The 23,649-nt window shown below is 42.4% G+C and overlaps 2 protein-coding genes across 3 annotated transcripts; one reads left to right on the forward strand and one right to left on the reverse strand.

Moving 5' to 3' along the window:
- Positions 1-423: 423 nt before the first annotated feature.
- On the forward strand, positions 424-15,409 carry LOC116995969 (aldo-keto reductase family 1 member B1-like). 2 transcript variants are annotated; one of them, XM_033059111.2, is made up of 10 exons: positions 424-495; positions 2,611-2,778; positions 3,443-3,559; positions 4,378-4,455; positions 5,742-5,864; positions 6,082-6,188; positions 6,970-7,051; positions 7,473-7,556; positions 7,957-8,039; positions 8,795-15,409. In XM_033059111.2, exons 1-10 carry the CDS (start codon positions 424-426, stop codon positions 8,832-8,834), a joined length of 954 nt encoding a protein of 317 aa, XP_032915002.1. In that variant the 3' UTR covers positions 8,835-15,409. The 2 variants fall into 2 exon arrangements, with proteins under 2 accessions (XP_032915002.1, XP_032915003.1); XM_033059112.2 differs by lacking the exon at positions 424-495 and adding an exon at positions 521-590.
- Positions 15,061-23,643, reverse strand: LOC116995970 (aldo-keto reductase family 1 member B1-like). The gene is made up of 10 exons (XM_033059113.2): positions 23,512-23,643; positions 23,116-23,283; positions 22,547-22,663; positions 21,154-21,231; positions 20,661-20,783; positions 18,107-18,213; positions 17,881-17,962; positions 17,273-17,356; positions 16,378-16,460; positions 15,061-15,651 (listed from the first exon to the last, which is right to left on the reverse strand). The coding sequence occupies exons 1-10, from the start codon at positions 23,575-23,577 to the stop codon at positions 15,609-15,611; spliced, it is 951 nt and encodes a 316-aa protein (XP_032915004.1). The 5' UTR covers positions 23,578-23,643; the 3' UTR covers positions 15,061-15,608.
- Between the last annotated feature and the right edge of the window lie 6 nt (positions 23,644-23,649).

The raw sequence follows: 23,649 nt of genomic DNA on the forward strand, positions 1-23,649 counted from the left end.
TAAAAAAATTATTCCTGCTGTGAAGAAGTTAATGCTTCTGCAGCTATCTAGCATTTCTGGTGCTGTGTTCAGGACAGGTGAGATGAGAAATGGTTTTGGGGCATGTGCCAACTCCCCAAATGCCACTTTTCTTGCAGAAAAGCGGAGACCATGAGGTATACAAAAATCTGTAGCTTCAACCAATGCAAAATCACCAAAATTGCCATGATGAGCTCGCTCGATAAATTAATGAGGAGCCTGCAATCAGTTTTTAAGTTCTTTAAAGGGTGAGATAAACCAAAATCCCTGCCTCCTCTTATTATAGCACTTCTGCCCATATTTTCCTTGTCTGCAGCCAGTCAGCAGGCAGGAGGGAGGGGCAAAACTGATTTTAAAGGTTTTGCAAGAGACCACAGCCTCTGCTTGCCTGGGGTGCTGGGAGAGATGGACATGGCCACGTATCTGGAGCTGCCCACTGGTGGGAGGATGCCTATCCTGGGCCTGGGGACCTGGCAGGTACCTGCAGCAGCTGGGGACTTCTGGTCAGGCAGGTGACACCAGCGGGTTGCTGAAAATCACAGTAGATTTTTTTTTCAGCAGAAATATCTCAGGTAATGCAGGCATTTATTTGTGTTTATTTATATTACCGGCCTTCAGGAAACCTTTGAAAGTAGTCAAGTAGGTACAAGATTTTTCTTAGTATGGGAAAAAAAAAATATACATTGCAAAGATGCTGTAAAAACTTCTGCCCAGCTAGGTGGTTTTTTTTTGTTTTTTTTTTTTTTTTGGTGTGTTCATTTATTTGTTTGTTTTTTCTTTTGGCACTGGGTATTAATATCCCAGCATATCATGTAGGTGTCATCTCTGAGTAGATACAGGAACTTATGGGACAATATGTCGATTTGGAAATGGGAATTCACAATAATTCCTTAGAGGCTGAGGATAACTTGTTTTTATTGGCAGCAGATGAGTATGCAGCATTTTGCCGGGATGTAGTTTGGGTGGTTCTTTACCTGCAAATGTTACCTAATAGACTTTCGGTAAGAGAGAGTCAACTTATGAATATACTGAATTATAAATGTAAAAGGAAACTGGAGACAAGCTGAAAATTTTAAGAAACTTATCTTAAGAAAGATAAAAAAGATTTTAAAAAGTAGATTTTCCCCTGGATCTCAAACTGGAAACAAAATATATCAAATCACAACTTCTCAGCTCCGTCAAGCACTTTTCCAGTCACCATAAAAATATCTTAAATTCTTGCCGTATTTTTGGGTCAGTCGATGTTAATCATAATTTAACTTTATGTGCACAAAGGGGGGGAGTGAGTTTGTTTAACCCTTCCAGTCTTTATTTTTCTGATGACAAAGGACCACTAAGAAGCCTAAAGTAGGCTTTAAAAACCAAAATGTGCCTTTTGGGGGGGTCTCTTCAGTCACAATGCTGTGATGGGGGAGCTCTCTGAATGAACTTAAATTGCTCATACTGGTTAGGACTAAGTAGAAGGAAAATTTTGGGCATACAATCCCTGCCACCACAAAATAATGTCATCTGTTGTGTAACCAAGACACGGCCCGAGCCCACGGTGATTATTTCACTAAAGTTATTTGATTTCAAGGTTCCCACAGCAGCCTCAGAGTTTTGGTGCAGTGATGGGGCCTCCCCTTCACCCAGCTGCTTTGACTCAAAGCCTTGTAAAATTAAACAATTGATTATTTTCTCTGGAAAACATCTCATGTGGCAGAATTTTGCGTAATCTCTTGTTGCCTTTTGCTCTCCACTGACTCCTCCCTGCTGCATGGCAGCTTTCCCACGCTGCAGCAGCACCCAGGGATGAGGGGCTCCAAAATGCCACTTTTGGCCACTGTTAGCCTGCTTCCACATGCCTGCTTCCCTGTGCTGCCCCAGGAGGCTCACATGTAGGAAGGGATGGGATGGGGAAAGGGACTGCAAAAAAGAAAGCCTGTAAAACCTTAAAAAAAAAGATATTGCAGCATTTGGTGTTAATTTAGGTGAACCAGGTAAACACCCTTTGACTGGAAAAACCCAGAGAAGTGATATAATTACAAAGCAAACAAACAAAACCAGGAGGTGGTCATGGTTTCAAATCACGTTTCCGTTTGGAGTGCCATTCTCTGGATTCAGTCATCAAACAGCTCTGTAGTCTCTCCAAGCCAAGAATCTGAAGTGATTTGTTTTTCTGCTAAGTACAAAGTGTGAATTTTACCCAGGAGGTGGCACTGTCTGTAGTGTTTTGAGTCCCCTCACCTCCCTATCCTGTGTCAACAAGAGCTGGATTGTTTTTGTGCAGGACCAGAGCTGGACTGTTTTTGAGAGATTGCTTTCCTCATGTCACCAGTATGTCACACTCAAGCTGCTTTTAATTTCTGGGGAAATTACAACTTATTTCAAGATAGCTTCATCTCTCAAAGTGAACTTCCAACCCTTAGCAAAGGGCAGATCAGCTCAGGCGATCACCAGTGACACCCTTTGCCATTTGATTTCACAAAGCTGATGAAAACCAGATCCAGCCTGGAACTCCTTATTCTGGGGGCTTAAAAACGCTGGCTTTGCAGAGCAGCAAACCTCTTAATCTGCTGTTTAGCAAATCAGGGGCTTCTATTGTGGTTCCAGTCTCTGCAGGGAGCAGCAAGGGACTCAGTGAGGTTTGCCATCGATGTTGGGTACCGCCACCTGGACTGTGCCTACATGTACCAGAACGAGAGCGACATTGGGGATGCCCTGCGGCAAAAAATCCAGGAAGGCGTCGTCAGGAGAGAAGAGCTCTTCATTGTCAGCAAGGTGTGCCCTTGGATAATATTTATCACATGGGGCCAAGCTCTAGGGAGGAAAGATAGAGCCCCAGCATGGAAAGTGCCATGGGATGAAGCTGGGAATTAACTCCTCTCTGTCAGAGCAAAGCAATTTGTGGATGGGGAGGGGTGAAGAAATAAGACAACCCTTGAGAAACAAAAGGCTTGGTTTGAGAGGGACTTTTTTGTAGTCCACACCCATTGTCAGCCATGGAGACAGGAACTGAGGCCGTGCTCTCTGGGATAGGAAGCAGGACTATTGTTTTCATGGTCACTCCTGCTGTGCCACCGGCCTCAGCCTGTCAACTCCTCTATGTTGTGCTTTGTTTTGTTTTTTCCCCCAACAATGGTAGGAAAAATACAGTAACTTCTATCTGCTGGAAGCTGGTGGGGTGATTTTCCCCAGGTTCACTTATTTTCTTTAATAGTTGCAATAATTGATGGAATTTCAGAGTATCCCATTGTCATTTTACTTACCTTACAATCAGCACAAATTAATTAAGGTGCCTCAAGCGGCCTTTCCTCAAGATGAGGAGATGTGCCACATCCTGAGCTGCCTCTGTGTTTGTGCCATGTGTTTCCCTGCCAGGGATGCTCTGCCTCAGGATTGTGAGGGCAGGAGAGCAGCTCCCAGGCTTTGTGTTCCCCCACAGCTGTGGTCCACCTTCCACGAGAGATCCCTGGTGAAGCAGGCGTGCCAGAAAACACTTGCTGCCCTCCAGCTGGATTATTTGGATCTCTACCTGATGCACTGTCCCATGGGATTCAAGGTATTGCAATTTTACGTCCTGGGATCCATCTGTCAACGTTTTGCCCCTTTTGCCTTTAGGACCAGACACGTCTTTAGTCCTCTCCAAAGAGGAGTGCTGGTAAACTTCAGTAGGACATGATGGTAAACCCCTGCAGGGGGAGTCCAGGAGGAAAGGTAAGGTCATGGCTGCTTAAACTAGGTCTTGTAGTACAAAAACCACTTTATTTTTCTCTGCTCAGCATTTTCAAGTCATGGGTCAAATTACCATCTGTGAAAGCACACACTTCTATTTAACTACACACCCATGATTCTAACTCCATCACTCAAATTTGGAAGCCTTCTCCAAAGCTTCAGGTCAAAAGCAGTGTTCTCCAGGGGGTCAGTGCCAGAAAGCACAGACAGCTCAAAAAACCCAGCTTTTGGGGATCCAACATCCATCCAGATTACATTCCTCTTAGAGTGTGGAGTTTGGCTGCCATTTCCTTATCAACAATCAAACATGTGAACTATTTAGTTATGTTTTTTCTCTTCTCTCTCTAAACCAGGTTAAATAAATCCAGATTTCCCCATTATGCCACCTCCCAACCTGAGGCACACAGAAGTGCCTGGTCTTCCTCTGCCTGCTGACAGTCTCTCAAGAGACAGATTTTCTTGAAGATTCCTCTGTTGGTACAAGCTACTTGTTTCAGCCATGTCTCACCACCCCATCACAAACATAAATTAGGATATCCAGCTTAGTGTCTCCAGCTCCACTCGCTTGCCCAAATTTCTAACTGGTTTCTTTAAGTACTTATAATTCAGCTGACTCTAATGTTGCTTTTTTCTTTGTGCTGAGAGGCAGGAGAGGAGTTATTTCCTGCAGATGGAAACGGCATGATCATTCCCAGCGATACAGATTTTCTGGATACGTGGGAGGTACATTCATTTACATGCCAAAAATATCTTGCCAGATTGAAATAACAGCCTGAAAACTCTAAGCTTTCCACTGTGGGAATTGTCCTGAGAGAATTTCTAACACAAAGTATCTGAGATTGTTGATTTGTCTGTGTCCTAGGGCTCCTTTTGTGTCACTGTGCCAAAATTTAGGTATTTTTATATCTACTGCTTACTAAACTGGCTGGGTTGGCATAACAAAAGGAAATCTTTGACTGTGTGTGCCCTGCAGTGGCTTCAGCTAACAAGTGCTGTCACTCTTGTTCCTACCCCACTCTCTGGGCCATTTTTGGTGGCTTTAGTTGTAGTCATGCTTGTCTCTAGTTGCACCTGAGCTGTCCAGACCCCAGGAAAGCCTGTGTCAAGGTACCAGAGCACCCAAATTTCTGTCTCTAGAAGGTAGTGGAAGTTGGCCAAAGTCCTTTGCTAAGCTCTGTGCTGCGTGGGAGGCCAGGCTTGGGCTTGGCCCTTAGTTTGGGCTTCCTGCCTCTTCCACCATGTGCTCAGTACAGCCAGGCCAGCAACAGGTAAGAAGCTCACTGGAGTCAGAAGAATTCACTGATGCTTTTTGCCTTCTGTTAGGTGAAGAGTAAGGCACATTTTTGTTGCTAATTTGAAGGGAAAAAGTGGACATTTCAGGCTGTTGCTTATGACAGCAACATCAAATGAAAATTATTTCTGCTTTGGAGCAAGGGTATCTTTGGCTCTAAAGGCTGGTAGTAGATTATTTTCCCCTGTTTCTTTGCTGCTGGATGTGACACTCTAATTATGGCTGTCTAGCTGTCTCATTTGCATGAAAGAAAATAGGCGATGGAGGGGAAACACAGTGCTGCTTATCCTATAATCCAACTGCTAAATGGTTTATCGCTCTTAGGAAATTAATCACTTTTGATCCCCAGTATCCATCCTGTTCGAGCTTGTAACAGCTCCTTGGTGAACTGCTCTGTTCCAAAGGTACTTTTTAGTAGGGGATGATTATTTGGTTAGCTGAATAATTACCCTAAAAGAATCTCTTTCATCTACGGGAAGGTCTGCCTGGGGATAATATTCCAAAGTTTCATATTTTACTGAAATAATAGTTTAAGAGTTGTGAATATTGCTGTTATTTTTCTGTATGGTGACACACAATGTGAGATTGATCAGAGCCCCACTGTTCTCACAGCACAGCACAAGAGGAAGATTTTTACCACTGAAGTTTTTGTGGGGGTGTTTTTTCCATACATAAGTGAAAGAACTGAATAGCAAGTGTGATTCTGTGGTGTTTCTAGGCTATGGAAGAGCTCGTGGATGTGGGAATGGTGAAGGCCATTGGAGTCTCCAACTTCAACTGCAAACAGATCCATCGGCTCCTGAGCAAACCAGGCTTGAGACACAAACCTGTAAATAATCAGGTAAACTGTCCTCCAGCTCCTCAATACTGACATCCCACCTGTGTGGGGTGTTGCACTGGTTGGAACAGCTCTTATAAGACCCTTAAAAACCCCACACCTTCAAAAAGAACCACCTTTTCAAAGCTGATGTGGCACTTGGGAGGTCACCACAGTGATGCTAAACCTGGAAATACCTTCTGCTTCAGAGAAGTAAAAGCTAATTTTTTTTTTTTTTAAGATTGAGAGCCATCCCTATCTTCCTCAGGAAGAGCTGATTAAATTTTGCCAATCCAAAGGGATCTCTGTCACTGCATATTGTCCCCTTGGAGCACCCAACTGGCCAAGGTAAGAATGTTTTATGAGATCTCTTTCTTACACGTAGATTGAAGTCGGTGCAGTGAAGCGGTTTTAGGAAGTGGATGAAACCTCAGAGTAAAACTGTAATTAGAAAAAGATCTATTAATTCATTAAAAATCACACCCATAGAAACCTCACACTTATTGTGATATTCTGTCCATTACAGTTTATATTTTGAAGAAAAAGGATCAATTGATGAAAGCAGAGAATTCTGAACTGAGCTTTGGTGAGCTTATTAAACATGTAGGAGAATTTCTGAACTGAAAAAAAAAACCCCACCCACAACAAACCAAACAAAAAACCAAAGTAGCAGATGCGTATGAAAACAATAACTCTGCAGTCCTGCTGGGACAAAGGGATCCAGTTTTTAAATGGCTAAGTTGCAGAAATGTTTTTTACTCCCATCTGCATGGCTTTCTCTGACCCAGGTCAAGGCATTTGCCAGAGCAGCTGTGCTTATAAAGGACAAGATGAAATTCTTGGGACCTGGATCAAAGAAATTCCCAGCCTGATTTCAGGCTGGACATAAGTGTGTTATAACGACCTGTTTTTACTAGAAACTACAGACATCTTCTCATGTGCTCATGAGAAAGAATGCTCCATTCATGGAAAGAATGAAGGCAGGAATTGAAGTAACAAGATGTTAAAGTGTGCAAGATTACGCTTTTTTCATAATTTAAATAATATTCTTATGGTACAAGGCTTGAGGGAGAAGACAATGAGTCATTTAACTACTGAAGCCTGTATTTTAATTTTTTTTTTTCCACAGGTCCAAGCCTGACCATATTTCCCTCTTTGATGATCCTCAAATTAAAGAAATTGCACTCAAGCACAACAAAACCCCAGCTCAGGTTAATACTGGTCCTTATTTTTATAAGGGAACTATTGACAGAGGTATTATGGAATAATAATATGGAGTTTTACATAGTTTAATGCTTTAGGAAAATATTCCCTCCACCTTAGTGATGGACAGAAGATGACCAGTGGCTTGGGCTTTAACTGGCACACAGGCTGCCTCTCCACAGAGCATCCCTACCAATCCCGAACTCTTGCTCAATGCACTCCCTAGTTGTCATCTCTGCCTCAGAGATAGAGAATCATTTAATAAGCTCATGTGATAATTAGGAAGGGTTTAGGTAGTGCTTCTCCTCTGTGAACTCTCTCTGATTACCACTAGAGCTGCTCTGTGTAACCATGCAGGCACCTTGGGTTTTCAGCTTTCTGCAGAAAGGCAGGGAATTTGCAGATGAGAAGTGCTATGTGCTCCTGCAGGTGCTGATCCGGCTCCAAATTCAAAGAAATGTGAGTGTAATTCCCAAATCTGTCACTCAACAGCGCATTGAAGAAAATTTTAAGGTAAGATGGTACCTTACAACCTCATTAATGCTGTTAAACTACATAGGGAAAAAAATCCCACTCTGCCAATGTGACAAATCACCCCCCTCAAAACCAGCAAAGCCTTTGTCAGATACCACATAGCTTATTACTTCTTCGTGAATGCACAAGGTCGCATTGAAAGTAAGGAGCTATGTCTTCATCAGAACACGCCAGGTAAGAGCCAAACCCTTCTACCTTGTGGCACAATTCTGAGGCAGGCAGATCCCACCAGCACTGTAACCTTTATTCACATATATTCATCACTCTCCCTGCTGCACACCTCCCAGTGCTTCAGCCTGCTTTTGGTATTCTTTCTGCAAATAAATGTCCTAGTCTCCCACAAACTGAAGTAACCCAGCTGTCTGGGGCATTCCTGCAGGTGTTTGACTTTGAACTGGCTCAGGAGGAGATGGAGACCCTCCTTGGTTTCAAGAAGCGCTATCGCATCTGCGCATTAAGCGAGTGAGTACCTCCTCCTCCTGGCTTCTGCAGGACTGGCTTACCTCTGCAGATCCTCGTAACAGACATTCTTTCATAACCACACTTAAAAGTAAAAAGAGGGAACCTTAGCTAGCATCTGCTGGAATCTCACACTTGGGTTTATTAGAGCATTGCCCATCCTGTGCAGGTTGGGAGCACTGGCACAACATTCTTAAGATATCCTGTACTGGGTGCATACCAAACTACTGTCTGAAAATCAAAATCAGCTGGACATTCCAAAATAAACAAACAGCTATTCCCCCCACCGTTCTCTTTGTCTCCTTTACATAAGGAACAGTCAGAGTAAATAAACTCCATTTTAAGAATGAGAGTTTTAAGTATTTTTGAAGGGAAGAGCTGTGCCTATGTACTCCTGCCAACATTATTGAGGCAGTGCCTAGATAACAGAATGGTTACAAACTCAAGATTTGCATTTTATTCAGTTTTCCCAGGTTACCCACTTGTCTAACAGCATCACAGGGGATTTGGGAGTTCCCAAGAGAGATTTTCCTCAGGGAACTTTGGCAATTTCAACAGAGCATAAGATCCATTATCTTTTGAGAAGGAGGTCACTGAGACCTGCAAAGCTCACAGAGAATTTGCTTCCCCTGTCCTGGGTACACTAAGCAGAGAAACATTTTTTAATGTATTTTAGTTTTAGTTCTTTTACTAGGGGAAAAAAGCTTTTCCTTTAAACTGTATCATTAAAATGTTTTAATCATGCTCTCTTTTTCTAGATGCAAAAATCACAAGGACTATCCTTTCACTGAAGACTGACATAGGCATCAGACTCACATCCTCCAGGGATCCAGACGATTTGTTGTTATTTCAAGCAACTTACAATACTTGGTGTATTAATTCATGATAGAAGGGAAATATGTATTAAAAAATGGGAGAAGGTAACTCACAGGAATTCTGAAGATTCATCTTTGAACATAGACACATTTGCTTCAGTTTTAATCAACCAGTTCTATCAATCCTTTCTCTGCTCCTGCAACATAATTTTCAGTCAAAGCAAAACATATATTCTCTATTAATTTTAGTAATGACAATGAAGTTCAATAAGCCCATATATTTGGATTAGGAAAAAGCTGTCAGAATTTATAGTTATGACAAAGACTAAGTTTACAGAAAATTGAAATTCTGTCTAGTTATGCTTTTGGACAAAAGGGTAATATATACTCTTTTAATTATCAGTACAAGAAAATCTATTTAACATCAGAAGAGCCTAATGACAGGAGACGCTAAGTTCAGTAATTTCAGTATAATAGACTGAAAGCTCTTTAGAGGACACTGCTGAACTATGATTCATGAGATCTTTTCTTAATAAGCTTTGCTATTTATGAACTGCTAAAAACTAATAAACTACTAGGAGACTTGTATGTTTGGTTTATTGTATCTGCACAAGTATATAAATACTGCCTTTATCAGTAGAATGGCTGCAGTTGAGACTGTGAATCTCTCCTAGAAAATCCACAGTCTGATAAAAGAATTATTTTGTTTGGCAACTGCCATATTCAGCAAGCAGAAAAGCTGGGCAGCTTCACAGAAGCCAACAGTAAATTTTCACTCTCCTGTACTGTTCCTAAGGTACTGTTTGCTTGTTTTGTGACTCAAAGGACATCTCTGGTTTAAAAAAAAAAAAAAAAGTCAGTGCTGCTGCAGCCCATGAGAGAAGGAGAATTGTGTAATTAAGTTTCAGGACTAGGACACACATTTTATCGATATCCTTTTCCAATTCATTTTTTTTGTAGCTGATAAAGGAAATGATGACATATCTCTGAACTGCATCAGACTTTTCCAAGATGTCCGAATAACAGATGCTCTAGAAACAACAGAGCAAATCCCCATCAAACTGGATTTCCTACAGCAACTCTTCCAAAGAAAGATCAGAAAAATGTATCAAGAATTGGCACTGAAGAGTTATAATGCAGTGATATGGACAGGAAGGTACCTGAAATGGGCAGTCTCTTTTTTCCTCCTCCTGAACATGCTACATGTAAAGGCCAGTGGCAGGATATCATCCTAGATGCAATTAGAAGGTGAACTCTGTGGAAGGTGCTATGCTCCCAGGTATTCAGCCTGTGGTCACTTGTCAATCTACAGCAGTAGCAGCAATACCCACTTAAGGCTGTAGCATACAGTCATCTTGAAATATTCTCTACTTCATAGGAATTTTCTAAACACAATTTAATCACAGCTATCAGACTTGAAGCTATTTACAGGATGTTTATAGACTGTGGTAGGCAGGAAGTCAGACTAGATGATCACAGTAGCCATATAATAGTAAAAAATTCAAAACAAGTTAGAAGCCAGAGATTGTGTGTTTGTTTCAGAGACAATAGATCTTTTTCAGCTGCAGAGACTCTAGCTAAGGTAAAAGGAGAAGAATTTGGGTGGTGTCAGTTACTGGGAAATAAAGCCCCCCTGTTCTGAGCAGAGCCACAGCCCTATTTACAGTGTGCCTTTCTAGAAAAGAGTTGCTGCCTCACAGCAAGCACAGCCCTGAGTCTGCTGCTAGGAGCTGCATGGAAAGGTTTTTAGTACCCCAAATTAATTTTCAGTTGCCATCAGCTGTGCAGCACTGCTCTCACACCAAAGCCACACATACATGGTTCCTAGTCAGCAGCAACATTATCTGTGCCAATAAGCCCAGTAAAATGAAAACACCTTAGCTGAGCATTTTGTCTTTGTATCACAGTGTGTTGTCCCATGACTTCAGCTTTTTATTGCTGAGTTCATCCATTCTGGTATAGTCAAGCCTCATGAAAAATTCCAAAGGGGCTGGGTGAAAAAAGTAAAGTGTTATGTCCATGTTTTGGAGGGAAAACTGGGTAACACAGGTAATGAACAACAGGCAAAAATCCAAAACTCTTTGCTGATCGTGGCTGCTCATGTTTTCCATCTACTATAATTTCAAGCTCTCTCATATAGAGGTCAAAATCATTCAAAAGCCAACTGAATGAGAAGCCAAAGACAGTCAGGTACAAACCTATTTCATTAACTTTTTGCAAGCAATCCTGCAGCAGAAGTACTGACCCTTGCTTCCTCTGAATCTTGAAAAAATACTTGAAGACTGATTAGGATAATCAATGGCCTAGGAATCATTTATACAAATGGCAACTGAGCAGACTAAAACTTTTCTTGACCTGACACCAGTACAAGGAGTTGTGCCAGATATTTATCAAATCTGGAGCAGCTTCCCAAAGTGTGACTGGAAATAGCCCATTTGTTATTCCCTCCACTGTAAAAACCCGTAGAACCCAATTAATTTATCAGCAAATCAGCCCAAAACAAACAGGAGGTGGAAATTCTTCACAAACTGTGTGTGGAGCATCATTCCCTTGGAACAGAACAGATTCACAAGATAGCTGAGCAAAGAGTGAACTGATGGCTGTTGAACTGAAAAACATCGTCAGAATATTTAAATAAAACTTTGCTGCAATGATGAACTTAGCTTCAGCAACTTAATTAACACAGCTGGAGATAAGATGCTGCAATATGCAAATACTTGCCCTGATTCTGTTCAGCTGCTCTTATGAGCTGACTTGTAAGCAGGCCTGTTTCAGTTTTAGAAAAGCTTGATTTTGCATTCAGCTTATTTTTTTTCCTTAAGAACTTGGAAAAAATACAGGGTTTTGCAGATGTTTGTACTAGTGGTCCTGTACCATGCACTTCAACAAGTTAAAATGCAAGGCCAGTGGGGCCTATTTAATAGTTTAAAGAGCTGTCTCACAGGTAAAATAAACAAGGTCCTGCCAGAATAAGACAGGGCTCTGTATTTTAAATACAGAAACCAAGGATAAGGCAGAGGAAGGGATGACAAATATTGACAGTTAGTACTCCCCTAGTGTGTCATCTACAAAGTGACTGAAATGAAAATAATTTGTTCCAACTTAACTCTTCTGTGCCCCAGTTAAGCAAAATACTCCAGATTTCTAATTGTATCTTCAACACTGAGTACACATGAAAATCCAAAGACAGAATTTTCTTTTCTCATTTTTAATACTGTAGTTTCCTGTGCCCCAGTTTTCTCACCTCTGAAACAAGTGCATTCCATAGCATTTGTGCAGCCTTGTGAGCTCAGCAAGAGAAGTCCTTGCTCCTTTTTCTCTGAGGGAAGCCAACACCAAGTTACAGAGCATCATATGAGAAGTGATTCCAGCCAGACAGGCCTGTGTATTTGTGCTCCAGTACCAGAAGTAAAGCTGTTTTCTCACAAAGAAACATCAAATGTGGCCTGAAACAACCACACTGTGCCTGCCAGACTTTGCTGTTCTACCTTCAACCAGCAAGATGCCAGTTACAAATACTTCCTGTATCCTCTACTACACTAAAGAAAACTTGCAAAAACACTATCTTGCCTTCTCTAATGAGATAATCGCTGTTTTCCCTGATAAATCAATTCACCATCATTCTTTGCTACCACAAATTGATCCATCCTGAGAGCCATTTTCTTTTAAACAAGAAATAAAGGCCTGCTAATCTGGTATCACTTGGACCAGTGAACACAGCTGGTAGTACAACAAATTTTGTGCAAGTACTGATTTTACCAGTTCCAAGGACAGTTTTTCTGTTAGCTGCTCTTGATCTTTTCCTGTAGGCTGGAAATCCTCTTCCCAGAGTGTTCTACAGTAGCACACTAGCTCAGCTGCTGCAGCATAGTCCCCAGAATGTCTAGGAAGAGGCTGACAAGGTGGAGCTGAAGTACAAGTTCTTAAATTAAGAACACAAAACAAAACAGAACCAGCTTTTCACTGGAAGAGCTACAAGACTGTATTTGTCCTTAAAAATGTCTTTGATCAGAAACCCAGAGATCTGTCAAATCACAACACAAAAAACAAATGCTGTGAACAGTTTCAGCAGGAAGAGCTCAGTTAGCAGGAATGCTGAGCTCCGGATATTGAGCTCTTTGATCTTTCCACTTTACCTTTTACGAGATGAAAGAAAATCTCTGCTCTTGTAGGCAGAGTATGGCACAAGCATGGGGGTACAATAGACTGTATTTTACTGTAACAATTCCTAGCCTGAAGGAAGACTGCCTCTTCCTCCATCTCAGCTTTAATTGTATCTACCCTTGGAGAAGCAATCCAAAACCATTAAGGGTGACAGGATTCTCTGTCACTCCCTTCCCATGCTTTCTGTTGAAGCTTGTGCATCATTACCCCTGTACTCAGGTGCTTTTCTGTTTACCCTCCATTCTCACTCTGATACATCACCAAGATCCAAGCCCTCTGCCGGCTGAGTGCTGCACTGTGTCCCAAAATGACCCTTTCCAAATTCCTTCCCACTAAGTCATCCAGGGAAATACAGAGAGAGCCTGTTACAATGCCACTCCACCCCAAGTGCTCGCTGCTCTCCCTTGTGCCCTGCAGCAGTCTGTCTTCCAAGCTGTCTCCAGTAAAATTCCTACTTCCAGAATGGAAAATTTCAGGCACAAACTTCCATAAAGTTAGAGTGAAATGAAAACAGAGGAAGCTAACAGAACTTGATGTACTATTTTGGAAACCCTGACCCTCGATGTAACTTCTTGCCAGAACACACTTGTCACAAAAATGCTTTTTGCAAGCAAGTCAACATTGCCCCAAACAGTTTTCTGTCACAGCTCAGACTAAGCAAACAACATCACCTCATCTCACTTTCTCAAATGCCTTAGGGCTTTTGTTTATCACATTAAAGACTCCAAAGAACTTACAGAGCTGAAGCTTTCCATTAGCACTTTTAAGGCCAGAATTTAGAGTGATTTATAATCAATTTATATGAGAAGAATCAGTATTAGAGGAGCATATTGCTTCAAGTCAAGACACTGATACTCACCTCCTCATATTTTAAGTTCACTCCACCTTGTCTGTTCAGCCTATTGTAAACTACTGTGACCAAGAAAGTGTTGCATGCTAATTCTGGTCTGAGCAATACTGGAAAAATTTTAAAAAATAATTTTAAGGTTTTCTGATAAATACTAACTACTACATTGAGAAAGCACATTTTTTTGGGAATTTCCAGTAGTATGACTCCTTAGATTCCTTATAACCAGAAACAGGAAAAAAAAATCACATATTTCACAAATACTTTGATATCAACTTGCCTTCATGTTAAATTTTAACCTGGCCAAATTCACTTTAAGGTTTGCTATGTAATTACGGAATCACAATCCTACATTTACCATTTAGATGGGTTTTGCCCTGGTGTCTCCCTTTTTCCATGTGTTCAGAGAGAAACCTGTTTCTCCCAGGCCTGCATAACCCCCTCAGAGGGACCACTCACATCCCAGAGCTACTCAGACATCCAAAAAAATATCTAACAGGAATATGCAAGAAAGCCACCCAACATCAGCCACTGTTTTTAATAGCACCCAAAGGCATTTTGGGAACAGTCTTGAGCAGCTCTCAGGAGCAACAGCTTGAAAACCACTACATGCAAGTATTGTGAAAACCACAAAGGGACAAACACTTGACAAAACAGTTCAGTATCAGCCTACTTACCTGTGCTCCCTGAACTAAGAATTAAGCTTCTGATCTGCTAGCTCAATGACAGACTTTTCTTGGAAACATATTTTTGGGTTTTGGTTTCTGTACAAGCAGAGAATTCCTTCCTGCATCATGTGATCCCTGCTGGAGAGGGCAAATTTTCTACTCCTTATTAAGGCAATTCCACAGGATGCTGTGTAGGCTTCAAGTCTTCAGTGGAATAAATTTTCTACTAGCAAAAGTACACTACCACCTCAGCAAAATAAAAACTGAATTAAAAATTACTGTATTGGTTGTCAGAACCAAAACAGTTCTATTTAAAGAGAGACACAAACAGAGTCATTAGCCCAAAGTTCAACCATTAGAACAGCAGGCAGCTCCCAGGACACACATAAGTCAACATCAACAGATTATTTTGTGGGGGATGGTAATTTTCCTTGCTTTTATATCATCTCTAAAGACAGCTGATAATATACAGCTGCTCCAGTATTACTACCATTAGAGCACTGCTGAAATAACCATCTCATTACACACACTAATCAAACTGTATTTTATTATAAGCAAAACAGCTTTTAAATCACAAAGAAACCAGGATCTATACCCTTTCCAAAGAGCTATCTGTGTAGAAAACACTTAGAGATCAACTTATACTTCCAATTAGAGGGAAAAAGGCATGGAGTGTTACAAAGAAACAGAACCAACCGCAAAAGTAACCAGAAAAAAAAAAACCCAGACCTCATTATATGGCATCTGCCAATATCACAGTATTCCAAAATCAAAGTGACTGCTTGATTCAACTTGCTCAATGCTTTCTGCTTACCACCAATTCCAGACTTGCTGTTTGGCAAAGAAAATCTACTAGGGCACACAATGTGCTCTTCAAAACCATTTCAGCATTTCCTTCTTCCAAAAAAGAAAACAGCATGGTCACAGAGTACATTTACTGCATCCTCGTGGGAGAAAAAAAAAAGGCAAAAAAATGGGGGAGTGGAGGGGTGTCTGATGCAGTGAAAAAGCTACACAGAACTCATAGGCAACAGCAGAAGCTTATCTGGGAAGCCTGGAGAAAGGCAGGAAACCATCTTCAGTATTCTGCATTGAAAGGGTAGCCCTTGTGAGTTTTGCACCTAAAGAAAACCAAAAAGCAAAGATGATCTCACCTCCCAAAGACATTATATACAGCTATAACCACTTAAAAGAACCACCAAGGGAAGATGTAAACTGTATAGAGGCAAAGTCTGTTCATCATTTCCTTGGTGACATGCATTTCCAAACAACAAGATTTTGAGTGCCTTCTGTTGTCTGGGTGATGGGACCTAGAGGTGCTTTGTAGACAACAAAGTCACAATTCTGCTGCTCTAAAAAAGGAAGACCTTTCTTGCAGCCTTCCAAAAAAACATTCCCTATCTGGATCTATGCCTCTAAGTTGCAAATCCTCACATTGTATTCTGAATGGTAATCAACAGCTCCTGAAGAACTCAGATTTTGTAGGTACTTAAGAGTGACGAAGAACAAAAGACAAAACACCACAAGCAAAGCTAATCAAGACTTTAGGTCTGCATCATGCTCATTCCTCCAATATGAACAAAAAAAAATAATTAATAAGAAGCCTCCTGTTGCAACTCCAGCAATCCTTGGTGACTCAACTGAAAATGAAGTTTCCTCAATGCTCATCATGTTTTGGTTCATAAAGTGAACATTTAAAAAACCTTACTCTGGAAAGTTATTTTGAAGATGACCCCTTTGAAAAGGGAATTCGCATATCCTAAACTTCAGTCAAGACTACTATCTGTAACTTCATTTACTCAACTATGTGATAATTTAATAGCATAAAAAAAGGAAGGGCCACTTACATGGTCATTTCACAGGCTCTCCAGTTTCTATTAAAGCTGAGAATAGTTGCTATCTCCTCTTTAGTCAATTCAAAGTCAAACACCTAACAGGAGAAAAAGATAGAAGTCACCCCTTTGAACAAATCAGTGCTTGTAAGAAAAAAAAAAATCAAAACCAAAAAAACCACACAAAAAAAGAACAAGTAGGGTGCTTGCTGGAAGTGACTGCTTCATGAAAGGAAAGGAAAAAGATGACTCTCTGGATTTCTGAGCCTCCTCTAGCTGGAGTGGGAGGTGAGCAGGGAGAGGCAGGAATAACACAATCTCAAGTGGCAGTTACACATGCCAGTTATATTAAGAAGTTTGGAGAGCACTGTGTGGCATAATGCCTCCATATTCCATTTGTGAAGGATGCATCTTTCTGTGCTATGCCCCAGTAGAGGTTGCAAGACCTCCATACTCCACCTAAAGTCACTGAGTGTTTGGAAGCAAAATCCTAATACTGGGTCCAGTCCAGGACCACTGAATCAAGAGCAGCAACACAGTTTATGGACATAAAGGACTATTTCCTTAAAAGTGCTTGCTCTACAGAAGTTTTTGGAGTGTGCTACTGCACTCAAGCCCCAAATAAGCTGTCAAATGACTCATTCACATGACACAGAACAGGAAGAATCACAATGTGACTGCTCATATCATCAGGATACAGTGCTTCCCAAAGCTTTGGTCACTCCTGCCCTCCCACTGTCATCTTAAACTCAGCACTCAGGAGACTGCAGGTAAACACATGGAGAAAAAGACCAGTCCTCTTGTCAGGAGAGCACATGGGAAGGGAGAGAAAGGATCACTGCTTGCTGTACAGGGAGAAGTCAAGCCATCCCTGGACATGCCACGCACCCAGCTCACTCCTGTGACTCACCCTGAAATTCTCCACAATGCGCTGTGGCGTGATGGATTTGGGAATCACAATCACATTTCTCTGAATGTGGAACCGAATGAGAACCTGAAAGAGGATCATCACTGCATCAGAGAGGGGACAGCTCTTGCTCCATGGCAAGCAGAGTCATGGTTTAGTAGTAACTTACTGTAAAAGGTACAATTCAGTAGAATTAACTCTTGGGAGCTGCTTTTCAAATTATAGCTAAATTCTACACAGCACTTCCTGAAGTGCATGTAGAAGAGTGGTGGAATGCCACAAGGCTTCCTTTCCTCTCTTCCCCTGCAATTTAGCGACACCCAATTCCTTTCCTTCTCACCCAGATTTTGAGTAGGCTATTCAAATGCTCCCTTCTTTTGGAATAGCACTTGAGATGGGAAGACAAACATGGTAGCATCCAAAGATGGGCCAAGAAAATATTTCTTGTGATGATCAGAGTACACTTGCAATGCCACACAAGGAACAAACCTGCATTGCTACCTAACACCACAGGTGACAGGGAATGAAGAGCCAGCCTGTCCTCCACATTGTCATTAGCTGGCCTTCATGTCTTGCTACAGGAAGGGGAACTTGGGCACCTATCCACCTACCTGTGCTGGGGTTTTGTTGTGCTTGGCTGCAATCTCCTTGATCTTGGGGTCATCCAGAAGGGAAGGATCCTCAGGCTTAGCCCTACACAGAAGAAAGATCAGTGGCAAGAAACCTCCAGAGGTCCAACCCAGCAAAGATCTGTATCTGATGAAAAATTAATGCTACACATGTAGTCTCAGTGCTTTCAGAATAATCCACACCAGCTCACTGGCAAAGTAATCTTACCATGGTCTGTCAGGAGAGCCAAGGGGGCTGTATGCTGTCACAGAAATCCCTTTGGATTGACAGTACTTGATCAGCTTCTCCTGGGTAAGGTATGGATGACACTCCACCTGCCAACATACAAGTATATAGACTGACAGTGACTTAACTGCATTAGTATTTTCCAGGAATTAGTTTTTAATCTGAAATTGATTTTTCAGTCATCTCTAAGCAATATTATTCAGTCCTTATTTTCACTAGGCTCCACCCCCTTTCTACTATTTCTAGTAGCTCTCCTTGCAGTGAAGGGTCCAAGGACTGGGACCAAACTCCTTAAACTTGGCTGATCCAGATCATGTCCAGTATATGGGTCACAAACTACACAATTGCCTCAATGGGACAGTAAAATGCACACCCAGTAAAGCTGTAAAATTGCAGCAACAGGATTGCAGATCAGCCAAGCAGAAAGTTCTGGTTTCACCCCTAATTAAACATGCCATAATCTTTTCTTGCAGCTACCATATTAACCCCAAGGTCAGTATTGTTTCATTAATCTTCATTTGTTTTGTGTCAATAGTCCACTCAACACCTCTTATCTGAAAATGTTGAGAATGGTTGCCTGCTACAGATGTTAGACCTTCAACCCGTTGCCCATTACAGACCTTTTACCAACACGTGCACTCAGCATGAACTTCCATAAAGATAGCTGTATAATGGAACACAGACTCCTTTACAGTGGATCTGCGTTCTGGCAGGGAAATGTACAGATAAGGAACAGGGAGCAGCAACTGTTCACGTGTCAGGAGGCAGTGAACGAGCATGAATATTTGATACTTTGCAAAGAGGGACTTGCAGGATAGCTGCACACCAGGAAGCACTACTTCTCTTTCAGCAGGCAACAGCAAGAACCATTTGAATTATGCTGTCATTTGAGCCTCCTGCAGCTGCACTCTGAGGGAAGGCCCTGGAAACTTGTGTGGCTGGCAGGTGGAGCAAAGGAGAGCAAAACATGGAATCAGTTTACAGCCTTGAGCGCTTTATTTGTGGTTCTAGCTGCCTGCTGTTATCAGAGGCCTGCATGCCTGTTTCCCCTCTGAGACATGGCGGAATATTAAACAGAACAGAGAGCTCCATTTTTAGGACATATTATAAATATTTATTTCTCTTCAGTAGTTGCAGAAAGTCAGCTATTTAAGAGTAATAGAGCATCTAGTTTTCTCAGCTATTCAACAGGTAGAACCTTGAAGGTGATGTGAAACCAGGGAACAACCAACCAACACACTCAAGGGCAGGACTGCCACTTCAGAGGGACCCACTCGGGCAGAAGCAACAGACAAAAACCTGAAGGAATTCAACAAGGCTGCACACAAAGCCATGCACCTGAGAAAGAAAAGCCTCTGGCAATAGCACAGGCTGGAACCTGACTACCTGTAAAGCAGCTGTGCTAGAAAGGGCTTGGGGGATCATAACAGACTGAGCTGGACATGACCCAGCAGTGAGCCTTGGCAGCAGGAACACACAGTAAATTGTGAGAAGTGATCATTTGCCTCCACTCATCCTTGCTAGACCACCTTCATAGTGCTGTGCTCAGTTTTCCTTTTCCCAACTCCCCTCAGTAGCAGAAATATTGACAGACTGCCATCAATTCAGCAGATAAACTCCAGGATGGGGAGGGGTTGGAGAACCTGCTGTACTGGCAAAGGCTGAGGGAGCTGGGCTTGCTGTGCCTGGGGAAGGGAAGGCTTCAGGCCTCCTAGGAGCAGTTTCCCAGGACCTAAAAGGAGTTTATTCAAAAGACAAGCTAAGCTCTTTAGTGGTGTTTGGAGGAAGGCAACAGATGCAAGCTGAAAACAAGTGCAGCTGAGACTGGATGTAGGAGAACTCAGTCTCCCTGCCCCCACTCAGGGGGGCAGGGAGCACTGATTTGGGTGCTGCCTGGGAAGGCTGTGCAGTCTCCATCCATTTTCAAGATGGATAAAGCCCTGGACAACTTGGTCTGATCTCAGGGCCGATGTTCCTCTGAGAAGATTGTCTCCCAAGGTCTCCTGCCACCTGAATTTTCCTAAGCTTTCATTCAAGTGCTGTCTATACAACTTGTACTCTACTGCCTACCCTGCAACCCCATTTCTTCCTAACCCTCATTAGGTCTTGAGTCCATAAGGCATGTTCCTGATCAATTGCCTCAGTCATCACCAACAGGAACTGGCTTCTCCACAGAAGTACTATGAAAAGCTGATCCAATTCTCTACATATACATACACCAAGTCCTACTCCACTCCAAGGAAGTTTTTAGAGCTCATCTGAGTTTCCCCTCCTTTCCTGCTACAAGAAAGGATTCTTGAGCTGCTCCTTGCCAGATTTCCAAGCAGTAGCACAGAGTTGATAAAAATCCAGCACCATGGTAGCCAGAGGGTGGCTGGAGGGTGAGACTAAAGAATATGTAGTGTATACTCCAGTCTCTTTCTATAACCTTACTTCAAAGTAAGATCTTTGTCACTTTCTTATAAAAGACCAACAACAAATGACCACACAAAAAAGAATAGCACCAAACATGCCCCTCTGCCACTTGGCAGCTTACCTGATTATTTGCAGGCTTGTACTTCAGTCCTGGCTTGTTCAAGATTCTTTCAATCTGCTCACGGTTGAAGTTGGAGATTCCAATGGCTTTCACCAGGCCAGCATCCACCAGCTCTTCCATGGCCTGGCAGAGAGAAGAACAAAGTCAGCATCTAAAATACAAAAGCAGGACCTGAAGAATACATGCTTCCTTCATAAGAAACCTAAAGTAAGTGTTTAGATTTTCAGAGTTCAAATTTCAGCAAAAAAAAAAAACAACTCACACTGGTGTATATGTATCATACCTCCCATGCTCAAAGGACTCATTCTTTGGGACTATGGAAATTTACAGCAAGTCAGAAGCAGAAAATGATGAATTGATACACAACAATTTGCTATTGTACCAATGAGTCCTTCCAAATAACTAACTACATGAGATTATCTTCTGTTCTTAGTCTGTGATGCTCTCATTACCTTCATCAGCCTCAACTTTCCCCTGCTGTGGCTGAACTCACCTCCCATGTTTCTAGAAGATCTGTGTTGCTGGGGATAGCCACGCCTTTCTCATCTACAGGGAACAGCTCCTCTCCTGCCTGTTAGTGAGAAAGAAATGGCTTGAAACACATGTTTTTGGGAGGTTGGGTTAACACCAGCTGAAGACCATGATTCTATAAACTCTAATTACAGGACGACCTAGTCCATGTTGTTGTACTAATTAGCTACACATGTATTAGACACTAACACTATCTATAGTCTTCAGCCTTTTCTTTTGTTTTCACATGGTATTATGACTTTTTTTTTTTTGGGGGCTACAGTAAGGACAGATACTTCTGATGGACACTGTCCTCTTGCTCATCCAAGCCCATATGGTGAAACTTAAAGTCTCCCCTTGGAACACAAAGCAGAACTATAGCCAGTTTACAAAAACACACAGTTGTTACCTGCTCATAATGAAGTGCTTTAGTGAAATGCATAATAAGGACCCACTTAGGACTTGGAATGTGTTTACCTTATACTGGACCAGATTTCCTGACAGGTCTTTCATGGGGAGTCACATTGTTTAAGTTGCTGACATAGGGAAGGTTAGAACACTCTGTGTCACAGTTAGGACTACCTGCCAGGTATTAACTTCCTTCAAAACCAATTCTTTTCTACTTATTCATTATTTACACCACAACACATTTGCACTTTTATACTTCTGTCCACGTGAAAGTATTTTTAAAAAGACAGATACCATAAAGAACAGTTCATCTTGGTAGCAAGAGGTAGAGAGAAAACTTTGATCAAGCTCTCGCTGAATGCCTAAGATTGGACGTATTCAAACTGAGACATCAGCTTCTTTGTATCCAGTCAGTAGAAGAGTTAGGAACTAAAAAATTTAACCCTAGAGCCTGTGGAATGCTAAAGCTCCTCTAGCTAAGGTCAGTTCAGGCTGGATTGTATGTAAGGATTCAGTGATTAAAGACAGAAATGAAAGACAAGAAATGTCTTATTTTATGGTTCTGTACCACGCAAAGGAAAGAACTTCTGTCAGACAGCAAAGTATAGCCCACTTCCCACAAAGGAACCACACTAAACATAACTGTGGACTTACAGAAGGCACCACAAGCAATAATCACAAGGAAAGAAATAAAACACCTGCTTCCAGCAGGATAATCCATCCCCATGGTTCAAGTTCTGTCACTTCATGACCAGAGGGCAGTAGATGCCATACAAGCAGGCATGTCAGAGGTAAAAAGCAGCAGCCTAGCTCACATGGCCACAGTACAGCTAAGTACCAGAGTAGCGCTGTTACACAATATGCAGAGGATGATTTGTGCAACTGAGGCAATCAGCATGCTATAAAGCCATACAGCTCTTCATAATTGCCCCTCACAGGCAAAGCCAAGGCTACTGCTGCTACTGTACCTTGAAACCAAGAGGCCAGTGGATGAGGTACAGATCCAGGTAATCCAGTTTCAGGGCAGCAAGAGTCTTCTGGCAGGCTCCCTTCACCAGAGGCTTGTCATGAAACGTGCACCACAGCTGGAGACAAAAAAGCCAAAGCACACTGTGACCTCTTGGGTTAAAGCTCTTGGAACTCCTCTGTACTGTTCAGCAGAGTGCCTGTCCCCTTGGGAAAGTGATGTGAAACCAGGTCATTCTACAGCTCTTCAAGTGGGGCTTGTTCTGTGAGCAGGACTAGCCTGTAACACTACGCAGTGTGTGCAGTGGCAGCACACATGACTGCACGGTGTCTTGGCAGACAGCAGAAATAGTCTAGTTTCACTTACTAAGACTTGAGCTGAAAGCATCACCCAAATTTGAGATATGGGCCCTGCATAACTCTCAATACAGGATGAAGTAAAGTAGGAATCTCAGAAATGGCTTAAGTGATGTTTTGAACTGCTCCACGCTGCACAACAGAGTAGAAATGGGGGGGTTACTTGGAAATAAAAACATATCCCCTGGTATATCCTCTGTCACCAGACCCATACCTTACTGACGACGAAGAGGTCTTCTCGTTTCACAACGCCTTCCTTAATTTTCTGCTGGATCCCTTCCCCAACTTCGTTCTCGTTCTGGTACACATAGGCACAGTCGAAGTGGCGGTACCCGGCATCGATGGCAGCCATCACCGCCGCTGTCACTTTCCCTGGCTCAGACTGAAATAAACCATGGCAAAAAAAGCTCCCATCAACACAGCATTGAAGACCTTTCTCATAAGCAAGATAAAGCTAAAAAAGCCACCACAACAAAAGCAAACCTCAATTAAATAAAACGAGGTGCCAGCAGCGGCCGGGCCGGGTGTGGGCAGTGCCGAGGCCGCGCTCCTTCCTTCCCCCGTCCCCACCGCCCTCCTGCTGCCAGCCCAAGGCAGCGCGTCCCTGTACCTTCCACGTGCCCAGCCCCAGGATGGGCATCTTAGCGCCGGTGTTAAGCTGCACGTAGTTCGCCATGGCTGCGCACCGTGGCGGCGGCTGAACCCCGCGGCTTTAATAGCGAGCGGGGCTGGGCCCGCCCCGCCCGGC

This window comes from Catharus ustulatus, chromosome 4 (genome assembly GCF_009819885.2).
Source record: "Catharus ustulatus isolate bCatUst1 chromosome 4, bCatUst1.pri.v2, whole genome shotgun sequence".
NCBI lineage: Eukaryota > Metazoa > Chordata > Aves > Passeriformes > Turdidae > Catharus > Catharus ustulatus.

Coding starts and splice junctions, on each gene's coding strand:
- LOC116995970 (XM_033059113.2), bottom strand. CDS start 23,577: ATGGCGAACTACGTGCAGCTTAACACCGGCGCTAAGATGCCCATCCTG. Junction 21,232..22,546: donor ACTGGCCTCTTGGTTTCAAG/GTACAGTAGCAG, acceptor TCTCACTAACAG/GCAGGAGAGGAGCTGTTCCC. Junction 18,214..20,660: donor ACAAGCCTGCAAATAATCAG/GTAAGCTGCCAA, acceptor GTATGTTGGCAG/GTGGAGTGTCATCCATACCT.
- LOC116995969 (XM_033059111.2), top strand. CDS start 424: ATGGACATGGCCACGTATCTGGAGCTGCCCACTGGTGGGAGGATGCCT. Junction 3,560..4,377: donor ACTGTCCCATGGGATTCAAG/GTATTGCAATTT, acceptor TTGTGCTGAGAG/GCAGGAGAGGAGTTATTTCC. Junction 5,865..6,081: donor ACAAACCTGTAAATAATCAG/GTAAACTGTCCT, acceptor TTTTTTTTTAAG/ATTGAGAGCCATCCCTATCT.